Here is a 21,737-nt window from a genome sequence, read left to right as displayed (position 1 = left end):
GAGGTCTCTGTTTGTCTCAAATCACTGCAATGCTTGCTTTTCACATTCATTTATTAATCCGCTATATATCATTTTCAAAGCAAAGTCAGAAAGGACCAGTAGCCTACATGCGTGTGTGAGTGTATATAGAGTGTGGGATACAAATCTGAGATGTAGACAAACGTTTTGACAGATAAAAATAGTGTTGAGTTCATTTGGAGATCAATACACAACCACTTTCATCACCATGGCAACAGAGAATAGTCTCTCACATCCTGGGTGGAGGCCATACATGTCAACTGTCGATACTATAATTAACCATGATGTATGTCATGCTCTTGTCTTGTCTATAGTATCAACATGTCCAACAATAAGCACGCTAATTGAAATCCTGATTTTCAAATTGGTAAGCTGCTTGGTGAGCCAAATACTTTTGATCTTGGTACTTGTGGTACAAGTACTAGTGCATGGTCTTGTAATTATCGTCAACATCACAAATGCTAATGAAATCTGTACTTTTATCTAGCTGCATATTTCCATGAAAAGCAGAAATTCTCATGATGGGAAAATCCATGTATTTGTGTAATCAACACCTGCAACCATGTCTCAAGTGATAGTTTATCTGCTTTACAAGCACAAACCTCCATGATTAAATGCATTAAATTAATTATGTAACATCCTAATGCTAATTTATTACAGCACTTTGTCTCCAGACCATGAGTGCACATTTTTGTCATGTGATTTGATTAGACATCAGTAAGTATGAAGGCAGAGTGACCTTTACTACTGGGCCATACATTATTTACCTTAAAGGCTGCCCTGCCATCTGCTGGCTATTATCCGGGCACACTGTAATTTGACATTTCTCCACTAGTGGGATTGAAGCTCCATTTAGAATCGACATTTCAATTTTAATCAATTTTGACTCACTGAAATCAACTTTTGGCTTTGGCATCCTGCCGATAAGGAAGAAAGAAAAACAGGAGCTAAACAATCATAGGTCAGTATCTCACACTGTAACTGTACTAAACACATAAAACAATGTAAATGTTTAACACAGACACTGGGGAATCCAATGGCAGTCTTTTGTTACCAACAATTCCAGGTCACACAAGATCACCATCCTGTTTTTTCAAAGAACCAATAATCTTAAAAACTTCAGCAGCTGAACATAATTTCATCTGTAACTACCTTTTCATCTTTCCACAGTTGTGACGGTCACAGAGTCTGGCTTCCATTCTCTTGTTTCAAACACACAAACTGATTTATTTTAGGTAGAACGAAATAATAAATATCTCACTAAAAACAAGAAGGCGTGCAGTCCACTAGACATTCTGCCAAAAAAAATCCCCATTTATGAAAGTTGGCCATTTCATTTGACCAGCAAGAGCAAACAAGCTTTAAAGAAGAGTCATATTTGCAATTCCTCAAGCCTATACAGTACAATCCAATCAGTATTTGTGAGCAATTATGGCCTACTCCTGGTTTTCTCCTGAGTGGCTGTGGCTATTCATGTTGTGCCAGAGAATGTGCCCTTTCTCAAAATACCCTGATATGCTTTTTACGGCCAACCCACTTCTTATTCCATGGAAAACACACTTTCAGGCTTCACATCTTGAATACATTCTGGAGGTCTTGAGTTCATTTGCCCTCAGGCATTGAGATGGATTGTTTCGTGCTCTGGGTAAAGATAGCGGGGTAATAAATCAGCATTCTCAAATATTCACTGTCCTGTTTTAATCTAATTCACAGTATATCCATTATGTAGCTTGTTGGGGGGGGGGGGGGGGGAGCGTTTGGTAACACTTTATCATAATGTTATAAATCATATACAGGTCATTAGATTATTATTAACTAACGATTTACAAAACAGTAATATATAGTTGTAGATGATTAATAAGTGCTATGTTAACATATCACACACATATTTTCCTGCCTTTACTCAGAAAAACGGCGTTGGTAGCAGGGTGATGGAAGAAGACACAGTTTGAGGCAGATGAGGAGGTCTTCAGGAACAATTCTTTTATTTAAACAACAAAACTCATCCTGCAGTCAAAACGAAGCCAAGAAAAAGTTAAAGTGTGTGTAGCCAAAAAACTAATAGAGGTACATGCATGAAACAAAAAGCTATGAAGAGTTCCTGTATACTAAAAGACCTGTCTCTTCCTGAATTGTGGTGGCTTTTAATCTGAAAATCTAAGTTAGCTGATTGGTCCTTAGGTCAGTAAGCTCCACCTCGCCTAACTCCTGATTGGTGGACCCTAACTAGCTCTGACCTACACTGTCCATAGGACATCTGTGTTAATCAAGGAGGCGATATCTCGTGGGGCACTAAGAAGTCTGATTCAGTAACCGTAGGACAATCCCTTTAGCCAATACATTAGCTATTAGACCTTCACCTTTCCTCCGAGACATGTAAACCCAAGCCAGACTGTCCTAACTTGCCCTCACTAGACAGTCTCCCCGGAGTCTCCTTTTGTGTGCAATTTGAATGATCTACAGATCAGCCTGCTTGCTTCCTCAACTTAAGCAATCCACTCTGCACACACATATACCCACGAGAGCTGCTCCTCTCCTGATTATCAGTAATCTTAGAATGTGTCATAATGAAATACACTACATAAGTCATCTATAAGGCACTTAATAAATCATGACATTCTCATTAACAAATCATTACTAAATTACTAATAAGTCATTTACGTTTAATTTATAAATGAACATTATTATAAAGTGTGACCGAGCGTTTCTTTAGAACGATTGGCATCATGGAACATATCTCTGCTGGAAGACAAGCAGCTAGCAGCTGTTTGGTTATCATCCCAACATCACAATGAAAAGTTCAAATCTTTAGTACTGGCCTCAAGATGCTGCAATGTCCCTCCCATTTCAGAATACTAAAGCAATGGCAAAGTGCACAACGTAGAGATATAAGAATTCTGCAATTTGTGGAGGCTCAGTGGTGTGGATGAAAATGTAACGGTTGTCCTCAGGGTGGCACTAATAGATGATGAGGTGACATGAGGTTTAAATCTATGTGGAGGTATAATCATACTTTTTTCAGTACATTTCATGCAGATGTGATCAAGAAAAGCAAAAATGTAAACTTTTTCAGAGCCTGTTTTATTGCATAACACTGTTATACCCAATGGCACTTTTATTTCAAGTCAAGTTGTATTATTTTTTTTAAATCGGTCCATATCAAACACTGTGTAACTAGATATCGATCTTCCCCCTTTCTCAAATATGCCCTTTCCCATGAACTGGAGATTGTGCTAAAACTTTGCATTGGTCTTCTCCGATATCACTGCTAATCCAAATGATTGAATTTTCTTTCTTCACTTGCTTCCTTGTGCGCTTAGCAGCTGCATGGATTAAAATGTATTACTGTTGGCTTCATTCAAAAACATTTTTATCCTCTTCTGCTGTCTGTTTGAAAGCACAAATTATCCAGACAAGATGTGTCTGTCTCAAACAAGTCAAAGTGCTTGTTGAGCTGCTGAAAAAATGAAGGCCAGACCACTTTGTGTTTGCCAGTTTAATATTTCCCCCCACACAGTTCGCTTACTGTTTGAGGATAGCAAATAATACAATACTTTTGTCTGTTAACACTGATCCCTTTGTCTTTGTCTTTTTATTTATTTTTTGGTGAGAGGGACACGGTTGTGGGAAAACATCAAGCACACACAGTGACACAATTGTTACTTCTTCAAGTTTTTACTTGTTTCACCTGTAGGCATTGTTGGGTGGTGGGAGTGAAGGTGTTTTGTTTCAGTTTTCCCCCACTCCCTCCAGGCTTGTGCAGACCGTATCAGCATAACACCTCCTTCTGCAGAGAGGTGCCGGTCGGACCAGTTTGGAGCGTATTTGGGGAAGCCCACCTTGCCAGAAACTCCCAAAACAAGAAGCTGGATTTGCTGTGAGAGACTGGTTGATCATGTGACAGATCTTACAACATAAATATGGGATCGACTTCCAGACATACCACAGGAGCCTAAAGGGGACGTTGCATGTGTTGAAACTCATTACTGGGAGGATATAGGACAGCTCATCACAGGTGAGTGTTTGCTTTGAACTTTTAGCTCACACTAAGTTTCTGGTTATAATTTCTAACGTATCTTGTGTGTTCTACATTACTGTGGTTCTGTGGTATTAGCAATATGTCTTTCATTGTGTTTTATTTGATCAATCACCAACACATCTTTACTTTTTCAATAAGAAACAGTCAGTTTCTTTCTTGCATAAAACCCATTAAACCAGTTCTTCCTTTACCAAATGGCGTGTGCTGACTTGAGTTACCAGCAGTCTTTTTTACTTCCCTGTGGTTGTTTCGAGCTTTCCAAGTAGGGCTTTCTCAGGTGCTTGTCTGTACAAATTCAAACATGGCTGCAGCCCTTTCATACCTGTTTTCCTTATCTGATCTGAGGTAATCCTCTTTCTTCCTATGCAAGCACGGAGGGAGACTAATGTGCTTGAAACAATGTGTCTGATGTTCACAGGAAAATATGACATAAATGTCTGGAATGTGAACCGCTGTCACCTCTACAAACGTTACAAAGAATTAAAAAGATAATGTGAGATCAAATACTGTAAAATGGACGTTCTGAATGTGAGAAACAAGAGTTTCACAGACCTGTACTACACTTGTGCTCCACTAAACAACAACCAACCAGAAATAACCCGCCTGACCACATACGCCTGGAACTCTCAAACAGATAACACTGAGAATAAAGACTCTCAGCCTTTACCCAGAGCCACAGTATGAATGAATGAAGGTCTCAGTTAGAAAATAGGATAGTCGGGGGTATTTCTCTCCTTCTTCTTAGTGTCATATTCTAGAGTTAAACACTGGGAGGCAAAGAAAAAAATCAAATAGCACACAGCATGGGTGTGGCTGTAGGCCACTTGTATGTGGGCGGACCATTCAGACAGGTACAACACCTGGACACTTCCCTATTGTGGAGAAGAAGGAAGAGGTACGGTTGGAATTTCTTATTTCTTAATATTTCAATATTTCAGGGTTTATCTATCATAATTGTTTTCAAACCTGATCACACAAATAGTGTGGCAGCCTTTGTCGACTTGATGGATTAAAAAAGACTTTTAAAGAATTTGGCAATTCATTTTGTCCATCAGATAACTGCAGCACAACAGGCTATTATAGCTTACATCCATGGCTTTTTTCTTTCCTCCATATAAACCACTCTATCCCACTGGAGTAATAGATGAATATTCAGTTATTTCAGTTTTAGAGTGCTGTAAATATGAAATAACATATATTTCTAACTTACCGTACAAGCACTGAATGCTCATTAAGGGAGCTGGATTGTCTAGAGGGACTTTTGGTCACACAAGGCAGTCTGCTGTCCATCTGGGACTGAAGTAGTATGCAGAGGTTTTGTAGGATTGACTTCCGCGGGGCTTTATCCAAAAAATGCTCCGAGTCAGAGGTTAGAGGGAGATCCTCTCCCATATAAAGGACTACACTAAACACTTTATGAAGTCAGAACTGGTCTGGTGTCTGTCATTTGTCCCACAGCTGTGAGTCTTCGGCGTGTGCACCATGTTCTCCTCTGCCACCCCGTACAAAAACCAGCACTACGCTGAGCTGAAGAAGGACTGCATCAATAACAAGAAACTCTTTGAGGATCCAGAGTTCCCAGCAACCAATGAATCGGTCTACTTTAAAAAACCACCTCCGGGTAGAGTGCAGTGGAAACGACCGGCGGTGAGTAGCACATGTGGTGGAGGGAGATGGGTTTTTATATAGAGTTTATATTGTTTTTGGAACTTGAATTTGTATTATATTGTAATGTAATTTCAAATTCCTGTTAGTAGGATACATGGTCTATGTAAATATAAATGACTGGGTTGGACACATTCAGAGCAGAAGACTGACTTCAAGTTAAAAGTAAAAACATCACTGCACAATCTCTGATCAGTATCAAACCACAAATCCATAAAATGCATAACATGACTGTTTAGAAAAAACGATATACCTTAAAAGGCTATAGATACTGCTGTATTGAATAAAAGCTGATGAGGGCGTGTAAGGTATATTGGCTGACACAGAAAATATGAAAACAGATGCCTTTTTCCAGTCATTCTCTTAAACTAAAGAGACTTGTTTATTTTTCTTCTGGGGCGGTGAATCTTGTTTATTATATTCATATTATCATCAAGTGTATAAAGTGTATCATGTTAACCTTTCTGTTGTAGGAGATACATAATGATCCCCATCTGTTTGTGGAGGGTATCAGCGCCCATGACCTGAACCAGGGAGTTGTGGGGAACTGCTGGTTTGTTGCTGCCTGCTCCTGTCTGGCTTCAAGGCCCAACCTTTGGCAGAAGGTCAGTTCATTTGGATCTCTGGATTTGAATGTGTGAGCCCAGGGGCTGGCCTATTGAATATTGTTAAGCATATGTTAATAAGACTCATGTAATGTAGCCTCAATAGGCACAAGTCAAGTGAGGTGAATTTAGGGCGGAAACATGTAATTACACAGTTGAAATGAAGACAGCAAGAATTCACCTGAGGGAGGTGAACCTTTGGCATATGGCTTATAACTTTGCTGGAAGATAGTAACATCTAGGATACAATGTTGTGACATTTCTGTTAATTGAACATATAGTTTTGATATTTCTATATTAACATTTACAGCAGGAAAAAGTTCCACTTAACCTGAGTGTGATCAATAAATGAAACAATTTAGAATCAGACATTGTTGCAGATGCTTAAGCGTCATTATACAGTGACATAATATCAACTTATTTAAGAACGAGACTCCATCACACTATAACCCCAAATGTAATCTATCAAAAATAAATAATGGAAAAATAGGCGAGAACTCGAAAACTTATTTTCCCAGTGGAGAATCAAATGTCAGCCACACAACTATGTCATGCTTTGTGTCGTAATGTAGTCAGAAAATCCCCTCTCCTATGCACTGAACTGACCTTACAAAAATGGAACTGACACAGCCTTTGTAAGTGTTTGGACACTATCCAGTGTCAAATATTCAGGTCTTATCCATTAATTAGTTCTTACTGGTTAAAAGTTCACCAAGTGCCATATTCACTGAAAGAAAATTAGCTCAAAGCTCAAATACTTTTTGTACAGTTTATTTGCAATTATAAAAGTTTAAAGCAAGGAAAACATCGATGCAAAAGTGTGACAGCCAGAAATACATTTTGCCTGATTGGTTGATCAACATAACTTATCATATGTTGATTCCGAAAATATTTTCTTTTCACAAAACACTAGAACAAGGAGATAATGTTATGTGCAAGGATATCATTAAACAGTTATAAGTTAAAATTGTTATACTGTATTTCTAATTGGATTGATGTAGCCACTCTGGTAAAACCTGTCAGTAACATTACATCAGTGCCATTTTACCTACAGTCTATATGCATTTTACTCACCTGCAAAACTAACTACTTACTCTGAGTCACCCTTATTGTATATATGTTGCATTGTGTTCCTAGGTAATTCCTGGCTGGAAGGACCAAGAGTGGGATCCCAAATACCCAGAGGGCTATGCAGGAATCTTCCACTTTCAGTTCTGGGTGTTTGGAGAGTGGGTGGACGTGGTGGTGGATGACCGGCTGCCTACCATTAACGATGAACTCATCTATTGCCACTCCAAAGAAAACAACGAATTCTGGAGTGCCCTGCTGGAGAAAGCCTACGCCAAGTTAGTCAACCTCAAAACACATTATCCCCTTTTTAGCAGAGCCTATGTTTGTACTTTTTTTATTTGTCTTATTTATATGCTGTATAGCTGATATCATAAAAAAGGGAACTTTTATAAAATATGATTTTGTGGATCTGTAAACCCAAATCCACAAAATCCTTCTAGCGATGTGATTTGGGGAGTTATTGCATGATTCTTAGCATATGAAAGGAGTTTGGCATATTTATCAATCTAATTGAAGGAAATTGTCATTTAGGTTTGATAAACTTTAGATATTTGAATTAAATGAGACAGGCTATGCTCTTGCTCTTATTTCGCAATTAATACTTTGAACCGATCATGGCAGTTCTCTGTTGCAATAGAGACCGTTTGATATGGCCTCGCCCCCACAGTCCTGTCAAACCATCAAGGCAGTAAAAAAGTAAAAAAAAATTGTTTCATGATATTGATGAACATTTAAAGCTGGGGTGGAGGATTTGGGGAGAAAATGGCAGTTGGGATAGAGATTTGAATCCAAATACCTCAACCGCTCCACTTGTTCTCTTTGGTCCCTCCCCTATGGTCCCTCCCTGACACGCTCTACACCATCAACGTCGTGCCAAAGTGAGTGGACAGCCCCAACAGCCAATAAGAACAGAGAATCGGAGCCTCGCTCTGATTGGTCAAAGTGTACAGCTCATGTTAACTTTGACCAATCAGGAATCATATACCCCAGCTTTAATGTAATATACATTATTGTAAAAGCTTATTGAGACACCCAACTTTAATATCATATATTGCTATTGTAGACCAGGTTTCCAGAGGATTTAAATATAATAAAGCCTACGGGTCTGTGAAAAACCAGGGAAAAGCGCTAGATAAGTGGAGTCCATTTACCATTTTCCATTTAAAACAACCATAACAAGTATATCAGCAATAAAGTAGCGTGAATAAAAATGCAAATCTTTAAAGTATATCCTTGCGCCCAAGCTTATCCTTAACTTCCTTTGTGTGCAGGCTGGCTGGCTGCTATGAGTCCCTGGAGGGCGGGAACACTGGAGATGCTGTGGTGGATTTTAGTGGCGCTGTGGCTGAAGCCATCAACCTGGAGGAAGGGGCTTACCATAGTGACCAGAGTAAAGAAGACACACTCTTTGAGGATCTGCTGAAGGTCTACGACCGTGGTGGAATCATAAGCTGCTCCATTAAGGTCTGTGCCTCTTCCTGAATGTTTGCTTCTTTGTCTCTGTACTTCAGAGAAACTGGCCATAATAGATTTATAAAAGTGTTTTTTTTCCTCATAATTTCATCAGCCAGACCCTCATGTATATGAGGCGAGGATGGCAAACGGGCTGGTGAAAGGCCACGCGTACTCAGTGACCGCAGTGAAGAATGTGCGTTTGGGTCATGGGCTGCTGGCCTACTTCAAGAACGACACCATTCCTATGATCCGCATGAGAAACCCCTGGGGCAAGACCGAGTGGAACGGAGCCTGGAGTGACAGGTGGGGAGTGCTTAAAGTTAATATATCCTCCATTGCTTTTATTCTATTAAAAGTGACACTCAACACACATACTTCAGGGGCTTTCAAAATGCAAAACTCTTTGGCTGTAGATCTAAAAAGGTAACTGTAAAAAGTGAGTTGTGACTGTGGTCATTCAAAGTGGCTACAGTGGATTTTAACAGTGACCAGTGCAGAACGCCAAAAAGTTTCACTTTTCAAACACATTCTGTGAAATTATTACTGAACCTCCTTGAACATCTATCTGTATGCTGATGATTATGTCCCAAAAGTCAAATGTTTTTATCTGACCAGAGGAGGATCAGGAAACGGGTTCTCTCAAGTGTGCAAATCAACGTGCACTCCTACTCACAAGCTCATGCAGGGTCATTCATAACGATAGTGATGGAAGTCATTTGCCAGTATTTTGGTGTGAAGCATTGTTGAGACTTTGAAGGCTCAGCAGAGAAATGAATAATGCTGCAGGAGGGGTCCACAATACTGCACTATTTATATGTACTTCAAGTAGCAGTTCCTAAGTGCATTAATAATCTTAATTTGCTTTCTGTTTTTTCAGCTCTGAAGAATGGTCAAAGGTTGGCGATACAGAGAGGGGAAACCTTGGCATCGTAGTAGAAGATGATGGGGAGTTCTGGTGAGTTCCTTTTCGATTACACCAGTCCACCTCTGAAGTTAAATCTCCTCTTAAAGAAACTAACAATGTTTTCACATTCACAGGATGTCGTTCAAAGACTGGTGCACGTCCTTCACAGAGGCAGATGTTTGCCGTGTCATCAATACTTCGCTGATCAGCATCCACAAGACATGGAACGAGGTGGTGCACTTTGGAAGCTGGACCAAACACGCAGACCCACTGTTAAACCGCTGCGGTGGCTGTGCCAACCACAAGGAGACATTCCTCCAGAATCCACAGGTACTGCGGGGGGGCTCTTGATGGACATCCACATATTACCTGTATTCATGCACATGCACACATATTAATCGCTTTTCAACTTCTTATTTTACAGTACATGTTTGACGTTCAGAAGGAGGTCGATGAGGTCATAATCTCTTTGCAACAGAGAGACATGAAAATCCACAGAAATGTCGGTCAGGGAGAAAATCTCACCGTTGGTTATGGAATCTTCAAGGTAACATTAAGTTTAACACTTCCACCATATCCATACTTTATGGATCTAATGAACACTTTATAATTGGTTTATAAAATGTAACATGATAAACACAAAATGCTTCTTAACCATGGTTATATAGCACTAAAATAGTGTAATGGTTTGTGAAATACAAAACAGAGATTGGGGCGAGACTGACTGGGGAATTGGGTTCATTACAGAGGATATTGTGTTCGTCTGGGGTAAGACGTTAGCCAAAGGTCAGTTTATTTTGTGGGAAAACAGGGTCGTTTCATCACATTTTGGCTTCTACTCTGGTCAAAGATTTTGGCTGCGTTTTGAATTTTCAACTCATTTGTTCAGCTAAGACTTGTTGGGTATTTTCTAATGACAAGCAGACATTACTTGATAGTTTTATCAGAACCAAAACAGACCCCATTTCAACACGATGCTAAATTATACATGTTTAAACACACATTCTTTAGTTGATTGCTCCAAGCTGAGAACCTTCATTATTTAAGGGCAGATTTCGCAGTTGCTGGAAATCACTAAGATAACATTGCATTTACATTGTGTAACAGTAAACTGCACATTTGAGAAACCACAACCTCACAACAAGCTGGAAAAAGTGAATCACTTTGTGAATGAATGTACAACTCAGCCTGATTGTTAAATTACAGTGTCCTCTTACGCACACTCAAGAACTGGCCAAACTAGATTTTATCCGACTTTGTGGGCTTAGACTGTTACATTCAAATGAGGCCATGCCCGTATGACATCACATTTCCCGTGATGTGGTTCACTTGTCAGAGATCTGGCTAAGTTCAGTCACACATACTAGCACACACACTTATGATAGAAGTGCTGCCAAATGGGCATGTACCGGACAGTAATAAATGCTGATGCCACAGGGAGCATGTGATATAAAAGAGTAGCAGTGTGCCTGTTGGACTGCTGGGAGAGAGACTGAACCCTTGGTTAAACCCTTGTCATTATATGGTCATCGTCCAAGTGCTGTATCCTCCTCATTCATTTGATGGACTCCAGACGCTATGTCCACATTCTCAGTTTTTCCTGTTGTCATCCTTTACACTGAGAAGTAGAATAAGATAATTACTTCTATTAATACAGTAACTGTCTAGTTTCATCTTATTGCCGGTTATGACTCTTTTAACCACAATGCACAACAGTAATGTAATGTATCTTACTAGTGTAAGAATTATATTACTTCGCCCTTCAAATAAAACTGTAAAAAGCAACTTGTACACTATTCTGCCACCAGGAGGCAGAAGAATCAGTGTTGGCAGTGTTTCAAACCCATTAAAATGTTATATAATAGAATGTACCATATGTACATTGGAGAGTGTTTATTTAATACACCAGTGGGCTTTTAAGTATGAGAAAAAACTTTGTGTTGTATGTATCATGGGATCATAATCAGGACTTGATGCTGAAATGTGGAACCTGGCTATTTATATCTCTGTTGATATGACTCTGAAAAGTATCCAGGTTTTTCTGAACATCTGTGTGCAGTTTTGTCTTGATTTTCCCACGATATCTTAGCCAAAATGTTCTGCACTAACAAAAATAAATAAATCAGACTCCTAAATAAGGTGTTCACATGATGATATATAACCTTGGTTTTTTATTGCAGTTATCCAGGTTTCATATAATACAAGGAAAAAATGACCAGACATTATACCCAGGGGCGCAACTACCCACTTTCTAGGGGGTATGCAGGCACTTAGCAGAACATGAACATGTAAAATGGGCAATTTGGTGTACTCTGGTGAAGAGAATTAAAGAAAAAGAAAACTTTTATTTCAGTTCAAATGAATAGTAAAATGAGCCAAACAAGTTAGTCAGCCAACCTTCTTGACTTTACCCATACAACGTGTGTAGGTATTTACTAACGTTAAAAAAACAGCTCAGAAAAACGATTAAATTGGAAAAACCAGCTATTCAAACCGATCCTGAATTGTAATGCTTTGGGGGATTCTGAATTGTGATGCTTTGTGGTGCCCCCCCCCCCTTCCTTAGCCTTGTACATCATACTTAGCATTGCACAACATACTTCAAACACTATACATGTACATAAGCCCTGCATCTCACCCGCAGAAAACATTTCCTCAGAAAAAAATGTTTTGTCGTTACACTCATAGCTCCAAAGAAAAACCTATTGTTCTAGTTGGGCTTACCTGGGAATCTTATCTACTGTCTTATCAGGACCTTCAAATATCTCTTTATCATTCATCCAAGCGAATCCATCATCTTGTTCAGTGAATTGGAAACAAACAATTTCAGTTGATTAAAATGTATAAATAACTAAACATGAAAAGTTGAGGTTAAGTTTGTCTTAGTTTCTGTTTCCAATTCCCAGGTGTAAGCCCAACTAGATCAATGAAAGCTCCAGCGCGTGCTCGAGAGGGCGCGCACTGGGGCGCCTATAGTGTGGGGAGGAGGAGGCGAAGGAGCGGGGGGCGCCTATCAGTGACGTGCCTCTGTTACTGATCATATCATTCATTTACACAAACGCTGTTAAATACAGAAAAATGCAGACTCCAAATCCTCTAGTGCGGCGCCCCTATGCGCCGCAAGTGCATACCCACTTTTTGCGCCACTGATTATACCTGACGACTAAAGTGATTTATTAAAGGTGCTCTGAGGAGTTTTCAGTTTGTGTTCTTTCTTGCTCCCCCTTTGGAAAAAAGTGGAAGAGTTTTTACTACGCCAGCTGTAGTTCCTGAGTGAGCGTACCCATGACAAAGGCATTACGAAAAACTATATAAAAATAGCATTATTTGCACTGATGGTCTAGTTGCTGTTGCATGTCTGATCATCAGAGGAAAAATGAGACTGTCTAAGAAATATTTCTTATTCCTCGTAGCACCTTTAAATGATCACTAAACAAAGCCCAATGGTTTGCCTTTTTCCAGGTGGAATTGAACAGGAAGTACCGGATGCATGACATTCTGACGCAGCAGTGCCTTGCCACGTCCACCTACATCAATGCCCGGACAGTGTTCATGAGAATCTCCCTCCCACAGGGCCGATACGTCATCATCCCCACCACCTTCAAGCCTCAGACACTGGGGGAATTCATGATCAGAGTTTTCACTGATGTGGACTCAGGCTGCAGGTACGGCAGCATGGCTAGTGTCTTACGTTGTCTGAAAGAAATCTAATGTTGACGTATCCTTTAGTAGTCAGGTCTGAAGGGACACAGCAGTGAAAGAGAAAAACACACCGTTCTTGGACTGTTCATTCCAGACACTGACAGATGGAGAAATTCCAAGAAAAGCACTGAAACTAGTGTTTTGGAGAATGGGGCCTATACAAATCATGTTCACATTAATCACTTCTAAAGTAACATCCATCTCCCACTGCTTTCCTTGGCCACGTTCTTGTTGGCCGACCTTAACACAAATCACGTTTGCTTACATGCAATTCATCCAAGGTAGCTATTGTTCAGCCAGTGTTGTGTCTATGAAACATTGGCATCATGTCACTCCTCTATATAAAGTCTTCCAATTTGCAGATAGCAAGATCAAGGCTAGCCCAGAGTAGAAAAGATTGAACAATTCTGCTGTACTTCTTCTTTAACAGGGAGTTGACGGAGGATAAACCAAAGATAAAATGCTGGAGCTCGTTCTTTGGATACCCACAAGCTGTGACTCACGTCTACATCCAAGGAGCTGAGGGGCTACAGAACCAGGACAGTACAGGAGGTCAGTGGACTGTGAACACGCCAGAATTATCGAGATATTGTTGTGATCAGCCTGCAATGCAACAATTTTGTTTTTTAGCTGAGCTGGATGATGGATCTCTGCATGTTTTTCACACAGGCGCAGACCCCTATGTGATCATTTCCTGTGAGGGCCGGTCGGTACGATCCTCCATCAAGAAAGACACCTTGCAACCAGAGTTTGCAACCAGCGGCATTTTCTACAGGAAGAAGCTCAGGAAGCCTGTAACTGTGCAGGTAAGATGGCAGAGCTCTCTGGTCCTAATGACAGTAATTCATCTCGTTGACTGGTGGGTACTGTCCTGTGAAAACCATGCATCTATTTGCATCAGCAAACAGTTAAACTTTTCAGAAAAGGTTTGCTTTAGGCTAAAATACAATTGTCACCAATCCAAAGTGATTTGAAGGGGTTTTGGGAGCATAAGAGGGAGGGGACTCTTCACATCCTGTTGATGAATATGATCTAGAGATATATTACAAACAAGTCATTAGTTAAACACATAATTCTTGATTGTATTGTCTTTTTTTTCAAAAAGTCTTCTAGTGCTTTTGCAGGTTTTATTGAAAATGTTCACACAGCAAGGCAACACTCCTCTAATATAACTACTTGGTTTTGCTATTATTATCATTCATACAAAATGCAACTTTTTTTGCAAAACAATTTACAAGAAGAACAAAACAACCCCACCCCCTTCCCCAGCTAATTCAATTCAATTCTGTGCTCACAATGAATTAACAATTACTTCATTAATAAAATCTATGATGGAAAATGGAAAATCTAACATACAGTATGTATAACTTGTGATAAAGTGCTTGTGCAGTCATTGGCTGTAATTGAGAGCACCAGACATCATGTATGCCCGAAGACGTTATCGCGTCAACATAATCAAATCAGAGTCAGCGACCCTGTGGCGAAGCCCTGCAGACATACTGTTTGTTTTGTGATTTTTCATTTATTTAATGTTTCACACATTGAATGTGCACTTTGCAGTTTCAGAGGAGGGGGATTTGTACTGACTGCAGTCAGTTTACAAAACATATTTTCTCTACATGTAATTCTTAGTATTTGATAATTATATTGTCATAAATCAAAACAAAATTATTTTGAGGCTCCTGGAACCAAATGTTACACCAAACATTCTGTTTGTAAACAACATTGTTGGCCCTGCTGCTGCAAACAACAACAATGCAACAGTAACTTTAAAGGTGTTCCAGGGATCTAGTTATCCATGAAGAAAGTTTGTTTATTCAGTATTGAGAATATACTTCAGAAAATGTTAAATTCGCTGACACACCAACGTTACAGAGTGCACCTTTTAAAACTGACTGCTTTTCCTTAGATTTGGAACAGTAACGCAGTGCAGGACGAGTTCATGGGCCAAGTGGTGTTGTCCGGGTCGGCCAAGGACAGCGATGACCCTCAGAGGCTTAAGCTGAGGATGCGGGGACGGCAGATGGCCGATGAGATGCCTGGTAACATCAGCCTGAGGATCATCACATCCACTGAGCTGACTGCCATGTGACCTCAGCCACTGACCTGAGAGACCAGAGAGCTATAGGGCTGAACTATGTGCTGAACACATAGCCTATAGTCAAACTGACAATCATCAAAGCACCAAAACCAGTATAGTGGTTCGACCAATGTCTGTGCTTGTGTGTGTGATACACTGAGCAGAAAACTACAATATTAATCGAACAATAAGGGAACTGTTTGCAAAGTTGAGAGGTGAGGTGGGGCAATATTGGCCCAACTGAATGTCACATACTGTTGTTGTTTTTTAATCCAAATGTTTTATTTGACATATCTTTCTTACTTTATGAAGCGTTTTTGTGTAACTTATATATAATATTTTATATTGAGGTTTTGCAAGTTACTTATAAAAGGTACCATTCCATTTTTTTAAATACTTTACACATTACATATAGTGTGATTGATGGGACCGTATTTTCATTCAAGTCTTAGCCACACAAGTCATAATTCTGTCCTCTGGAGTCTGCTTTGTGAAACTTACCGTGTGTACAGCAAATTATTGCATGTATCGTTTCTTTGATGCATCTTCTGTACCTTTCTTCTATCAGTTCATGTCATCAAGTTTATGTTTACTCTCATGAATGTGTTAATATGCATAAAGAATGAAAATAAATGAAACCTATGCAACACAATAGCCTGCAAGCATTGCCATCACATCTCTGGTTTTCTTCCTCTTTTTATTTCAGTCCAGTTCCCAAACTGCAATATTTAAATTTTTTTTACACTCAAGACACAGCCATGCACAATTCAAAGTTCAAAAAGTCTATTGCTTCAACCACAATTAAAAATTGTTTATCCAAAACCTAATTTCCCCGTCGCTTCATTTGTCCTTTTTCAAAGATGGGGGAAAGGCCTGCTGAGGTATGCCAGGTGGATCAGCAGTTTTTTTTACAAAGCTAGACAATAATAAGAGTAATAATAATAATAATAATAATGATAATAATAATTTAAAAAGTAACATTTTTTGTCTTTGTTCCATTCTCTTGATACACATTAATAGAGTTTTTTTTTCACACCACGTGTACAGGTTTACACATTCAGAAGATAGGAATGTACAGGTAGCGACCACAGGAAAAGGGGGCACGTCAGCGGCGGCTCTTGTCCCCGAATTTCACCTTTTTTTGTGCTCATAGTTCAGACCTGTACATGGGGGGGCAAGAGGCCAAACGTCCCAGGGGGAAGGGGGCCGGTGGAGCTTCCTGACAGGCCAAACCACACTTACCGCGCACACACATACATGTACTAACACTCAGCAGTGGTACTCAGGACGGGACTGTGTGGGCCCTTACACAGACTTGCTGCATCCATTGGCTCTCTGTCCAGATGAAGGAGTGTCCGATTAAAGCCTGGACAGCTGGATCCAGGGAGTGCAGAGACAGCGTGTGTTAAATTGTTTTTTTTCTCTTTTTTGATTTACAGGGTGCAAAACATTTATTGATACATACCATAGAGCAACCTGAATATTGTCATTTTAAGTTAAATAATTTTGCAAAAAAAAAAGGGGGGGGGGGGTGTTTTCCCATCATATTTACATACATACATACATATCCTAACAATCTTAAACCTATTTGAAGATGAGTTACAGTGTATAGTTGGTTTCACATGCATGATTCTGTTGCGTCCTTCTGTCTTAACATCACTCCTTCATCTTCTGTACTGTTGCTGTACAATGGAGGTACAATATGCCTAAGCAGCTACCCTGGCTGCACCTCAAAGTCAAGGTGGACAACACCAGCGAGGCATCTTCTAGTGCAGATTGAGGTAGCCCCCTAACACGCACACACACACACGCTCGCTCTCTCTCACACACACACACACACACACACACACACACACACACACAGAGGGAAGCTACATGGGAAATGCCCGACGAAGCCACCAAACACAGACACAAAGTAGACTAAACTTCTGCACAGGAATGAGTCTAAACTCTAAACGCAGGTATGGAAGCAAACAATATGACCCTCTACCACAGTTTCTGTTTTCATCGCTCATCTGGTCAAGGTACAATCATAAAATGGCACTCTGTACTTTGCTTAGTGGATCACATTTACCCTCTTTAGTCTGCCACAAATTTTTAAAAAAATCGCATAAGACACAATTTAAAGACAAAAAGGACACCGAAGCATGAATAGATTTTTACATGGCCTGTCTTTCAGCCTCCATGTCTTGTTGACGTTTGTTGTTCTGACTGAACATTTTGGATCAGCGTATTTTATGTTTGCATTATTTATTGTATGTCAAGGGTGGGGTGGGGGGGGGGGGGGGGGCATCTTTCCTGCTTAAGGTTTAAGGTCACAGGGATGCGTGGGGCACCATGGGAAACTGACACAGTGTGACATCTAGTCCTTCAACTCCCTGTAGGTTAATAATTACACAACCTTGTTTGCCATTCTTGTAGAAAAAAAAGGTTTGAAAAAGGCTGAAATGTTGGTTAACCGTGTCTTTGCACCTTAAAAATAATAAATAAATGAATACAAAATTGTGTTTCTATCGAGTCTCCGGTTCATTAATTAATTGTCAGATGTGTTATAATAAAAAAGGGCTTGACACTTGATACATTTTAAATGACCAGTATTCAATATGAAAATAGAAAAGAAAGCCACTCATTCTGCAGACCTGTAGATAGTACTCTCTGAGATTGCTTGTAGACGATGGATTCTACAGTTTACATATGCACGCAATTTTAAAATTATATATTTTGCGAAAAAAGTGCTTGCATTAGTACTGAAGCTGACAATATTTTATAGTCATTCAGTCACATTGCCGCCACATGGAATATCAGCATGTGTGACCTACAGTTGAATCGCATTACAGACACTTTCAATGTTTTATGTATAGGCAAATTGTGCACCAAGGGAGTTTACATTTTTTTTTAGATAATCAGAATAATAAATCTGATCATATGCAGTTCATTTTTTAGAGAGAAATTAACCGCAGACAACCAGAACACTAGTAGCCCTACGACCAAGACACTGCTAAAGAAGTTGGCTCAAATGAAACGCGAGACACATATCTCTTTACAGATATGAAGCAGAGTAATGAAGGGTGTTCAAAGCTGACGAGGGTCATGTGAAATGATTCCTTACTGTTTCCCCTGTAGCTGCTTCCCTACACACATTCCAACACACACACTCACTCACACACACACACACGCACAAATGCCATCTTGAGGTGTGACAAACTGCAGCGGATGGGTAGCGTTGTTATCTCCACAGAGCTATAGTCATGCAGGCAAAGGTGGTCGCCCAGAGTCCCAGAGTCACTCTTTCACATCAGTGTGGCCTGATTGTGCTCCATAGAAGGGACATTAGGTAGAGAAACCCCAAATCTTTAGTTTTTGTCACTTTCTCCTCTTCCAAATGAGCACATTTTCTGTTTGATAATTTCCTCCAGATTTTTCTTGGTTGGGGGAGCGACTGCTACCAAACAAGACATATGACACAGAGAGATGTGCACAGTTTGTACACACACACACACACACACACACACACACACACACACACACACACACACACACACACACACACACACACGTGATGGACTGCTCTACACGTACAGAGTGCTGGAGAAGTAAACAAGGAGGAAAGGTCTGTTCAGCAGCACAGGGCCGAGAGGCTGCAAGGCCAGATGTCCGTCCTAAGTATGAGGCCTGGGGTCTTTTGTCCTTGTGCTGTCAGTGTAAGTCACACAAGCCCCGCCCCCCATACTCTTTGTGCTGCCACTGTCACATCACCCACCGACCCATACACCCAAGCCCCTGCCCCCATGAACGCACACATCACAGGCAGGGCTCCAGCCTCCGGTGGGGACATGGGGCACACACACCCTTAGCGACTGCTGTTCTTTATGGCTTCCTTCGCGGCTACAATCAGAGGCGTCAGGCTGGATAGAGGCTTCGCCAGCTTGAGGAAGGAATGCTGCGGAGGACAGATAGACGTTACGTGATGCAAAAACTATGCGTGTATACATTTATGTTTAGGGCGCTTTCACACCTGTCGGGTTTGTTTCGAGTGGAACACGCTTGGGTTCGTCTCCACCTTTGCTGTGGTTCGTTTAGGGCAGGTGAGAACACGGCAGTCAAACTTAGGAGTGCACCAAAAGCGGACCAAACAAGCGTACCAAGACCTTGTTGAAGAGGAAGTCACGGTACACTTCCAAACAAACTATTGTACGGTCCATTTGTGGTGAGAACGTGAGTGGACCTAGTACAACCCAACTGCAGAAAGCACTGCGTAACGAGCTATCTTAGCCAGCTGGACTATATGAGTTATGACAATCTACTTCCTGTAGTCTCTTTCTGTAGTATTCCCGTTTGGAAATTCTGACCCACTGTTGCTGTTCAGGGACTACGTTATTGCTCCTGCCCTACACAAATCTCACCAATGAGTACAAAAAAAGAACATTCTCACATGGCTAATGTCATGCATTTTGGTTTGCTTCACCAACTATGCAGACCATAGGAAATAAAAGGTCTAAAAGAGAACTGAACCAGTTCATAAACGAAACAATATATTGTTCTCATGTTGTACAAACCAAGGAAGCAAAGTATCAGGTGTGAAAACGCCCTTAATGCAGACCTAGTCTGGGTTCTACCTGAAGCAGCTCCTTGGCAGAGCCTCTGCGGTCCACATCCATCTCCAGACAGCGGTTGAGGAAGTCTCTGAACACCGATGACAGCCTCTCTGGGTTCTGCAGCTCTGGAGTCCCGTTGGTAGCTATCAGGTACAGTGCCTGGGGGGAAGACGGATGAGGTCAAACAGACCATCAAAAAACCATAGAAAGTGAACATTATGGATGCTATGCAGTGGTTGCACAGCGTGACTCACCCTGAGTGGATTCTCATTCAGGTAGGGCGGTTCTCCCTCCACCATCTCTATGGCCATGATCCCCAGAGACCAGATGTCCACCTTGGGGCCGTAAGCCTTCCTGGTCACCACCTCTGGAGCCATCCAGTAGGGCGTGCCCACCATCGTGCTGCGCTTGTTCTGCTCTGGAGTTATCTGGGCACAGAAGCCAAAGTCGGCTGTAGACGGAGGGAGAAAGGTGAAGTGGTGGGTTTGCATTTATCACATTTACCATGCAGTTTTACTTGGCTTTCACCCATATTTGATTTAACTGCAGTTTTATTTATTTAATACCGTACAATGTTTCTTAAATTAATCTTTAACACTTCTCTTTCAGAAGTGGGGCTTTTTATTTGTTTTCTACCACACCAAGCAACTAAAAGGCAAAAAGACTTACTGAGCTTGACGGATCCGTCCATACCCAAGAGGATGTTGTCACTTTTGATATCTCTGTGGATCACCTGGTTGGAGTGTAGGAAGTCCAGGGCTTGAAGACACTGAAGGAGAGAGAAGAAAAAAAAACATAAAATATATCAGACAGACACCCACTTGTACTAAGCACACATTTGGACAGTCTCTATCTCCTGGCTGGTTGAGGTGTTAAAATGTTTGTTTAGATGTTTGAATGTCAACCACCAGAACGTAGGGGTTGGATCGTCATTGCCACAGAATGGGTGGGTGGCATTGCTGACGTCTAAACTTGGCTTCTTACCTCTCTGCAGACCGCAGCGATCTGGCCCTCGTCCATGCAGGTCTCAGTCACTACATCTGTCAACGAGCCACCGGCCAAATACTCCATCACCACCCACAGCTCATCTCCTACCAAATAACTAAAGAAAGAAAGGAAAAGAAAAACTCTCAGATAGTGTGGTTTTTAGTGAGGCATTCTTTGTATACAGGGGTTTTCAGTTCAGACATTGCTTAGATAAATATACAATCTAAGCATACTGGCTGACACTTGCACTGATGCAGAAAATGACAACAAACTTAGAAAGAAGAATCGCATAGAGAAGCATAATTGCAGTACAAGATATGCCGTTGTCCTGTGTGCTACAAAATGCCAATTGCCAGTTGTAAGTCCATTACAGCACACCCTTGATTGAGAGGCACTGAGTTGCTGTGTCGGTAAATTGTTCTCTCTGTTTCCAGACAGTAGGTGGCAGTAATGTGCCTTAGGGAAATGCTGGCAAGGGAACGACTTGGAAGGAGATGAAAAAGAAAGGGAAGGAGAAGGATGTTGAAAGGAGGCTCAGAGGATCCCTCAATGTCATTACGGTAACAACAACATTGATTATATTCATCAGATACATTCTCTCTACCGTCTGACTATT

The 21,737-nt window shown here is 40.8% G+C and overlaps 2 protein-coding genes across 4 annotated transcripts in view; one reads left to right on the top strand and one right to left on the bottom strand.

Moving 5' to 3' along the window:
* Positions 1-3,841: 3,841 nt before the first annotated feature.
* LOC307260823 (calpain-5-like) lies at positions 3,842-16,188 on the top strand. 2 transcript variants are annotated; one of them, XM_080041163.1, is made up of 13 exons: positions 3,842-4,033; positions 5,516-5,704; positions 6,196-6,327; positions 7,465-7,673; positions 8,670-8,862; positions 8,966-9,156; positions 9,731-9,808; positions 9,892-10,087; positions 10,182-10,304; positions 13,220-13,422; positions 13,890-14,011; positions 14,129-14,265; positions 15,369-16,187. In XM_080041163.1, the coding sequence occupies exons 2-13, from the start codon at positions 5,540-5,542 to the stop codon at positions 15,549-15,551; spliced, it is 1,932 nt and encodes a 643-aa protein (XP_079897289.1). In that variant the 5' UTR covers positions 3,842-4,033; positions 5,516-5,539; the 3' UTR covers positions 15,552-16,187. The 2 variants fall into 2 exon arrangements, with proteins under 2 accessions (XP_079897289.1, XP_079897290.1); XM_080041164.1 differs by lacking the exon at positions 3,842-4,033 and adding an exon at positions 4,899-4,952 and having other exon boundaries at positions 15,369-16,188.
* Positions 16,189-16,454: 266 nt separating this feature from the next.
* LOC307260824 (serine/threonine-protein kinase PAK 3) overlaps positions 16,455-21,737 on the bottom strand; it is a 28,232-nt gene continuing 22,949 nt past the window's right edge. For both annotated transcript variants that reach the window (XM_080041165.1, XM_080041166.1), the window contains 5 exons: positions 21,119-21,236; positions 20,804-20,903; positions 20,389-20,585; positions 20,156-20,293; positions 16,455-19,479 (listed from right to left, as the gene is read on the bottom strand). In XM_080041165.1, coding sequence (XP_079897291.1) covers positions 19,390-19,479; positions 20,156-20,293; positions 20,389-20,585; positions 20,804-20,903; positions 21,119-21,236 — 643 coding nt within the window. In that variant the 3' untranslated portion in view covers positions 16,455-19,389. The remainder of the gene's footprint in view (positions 19,480-20,155; positions 20,294-20,388; positions 20,586-20,803; positions 20,904-21,118; positions 21,237-21,737) is intronic.

Source organism: Ammodytes marinus, assembly GCF_949987685.1.
Source record: "Ammodytes marinus genome assembly, chromosome: 14".
Taxonomy (NCBI): Eukaryota; Metazoa; Chordata; class Actinopteri; order Uranoscopiformes; family Ammodytidae; genus Ammodytes; species Ammodytes marinus.
Note: the sequence above shows the minus strand (reverse complement) of the source record. Positions and strands in the feature narration are given on the sequence as shown.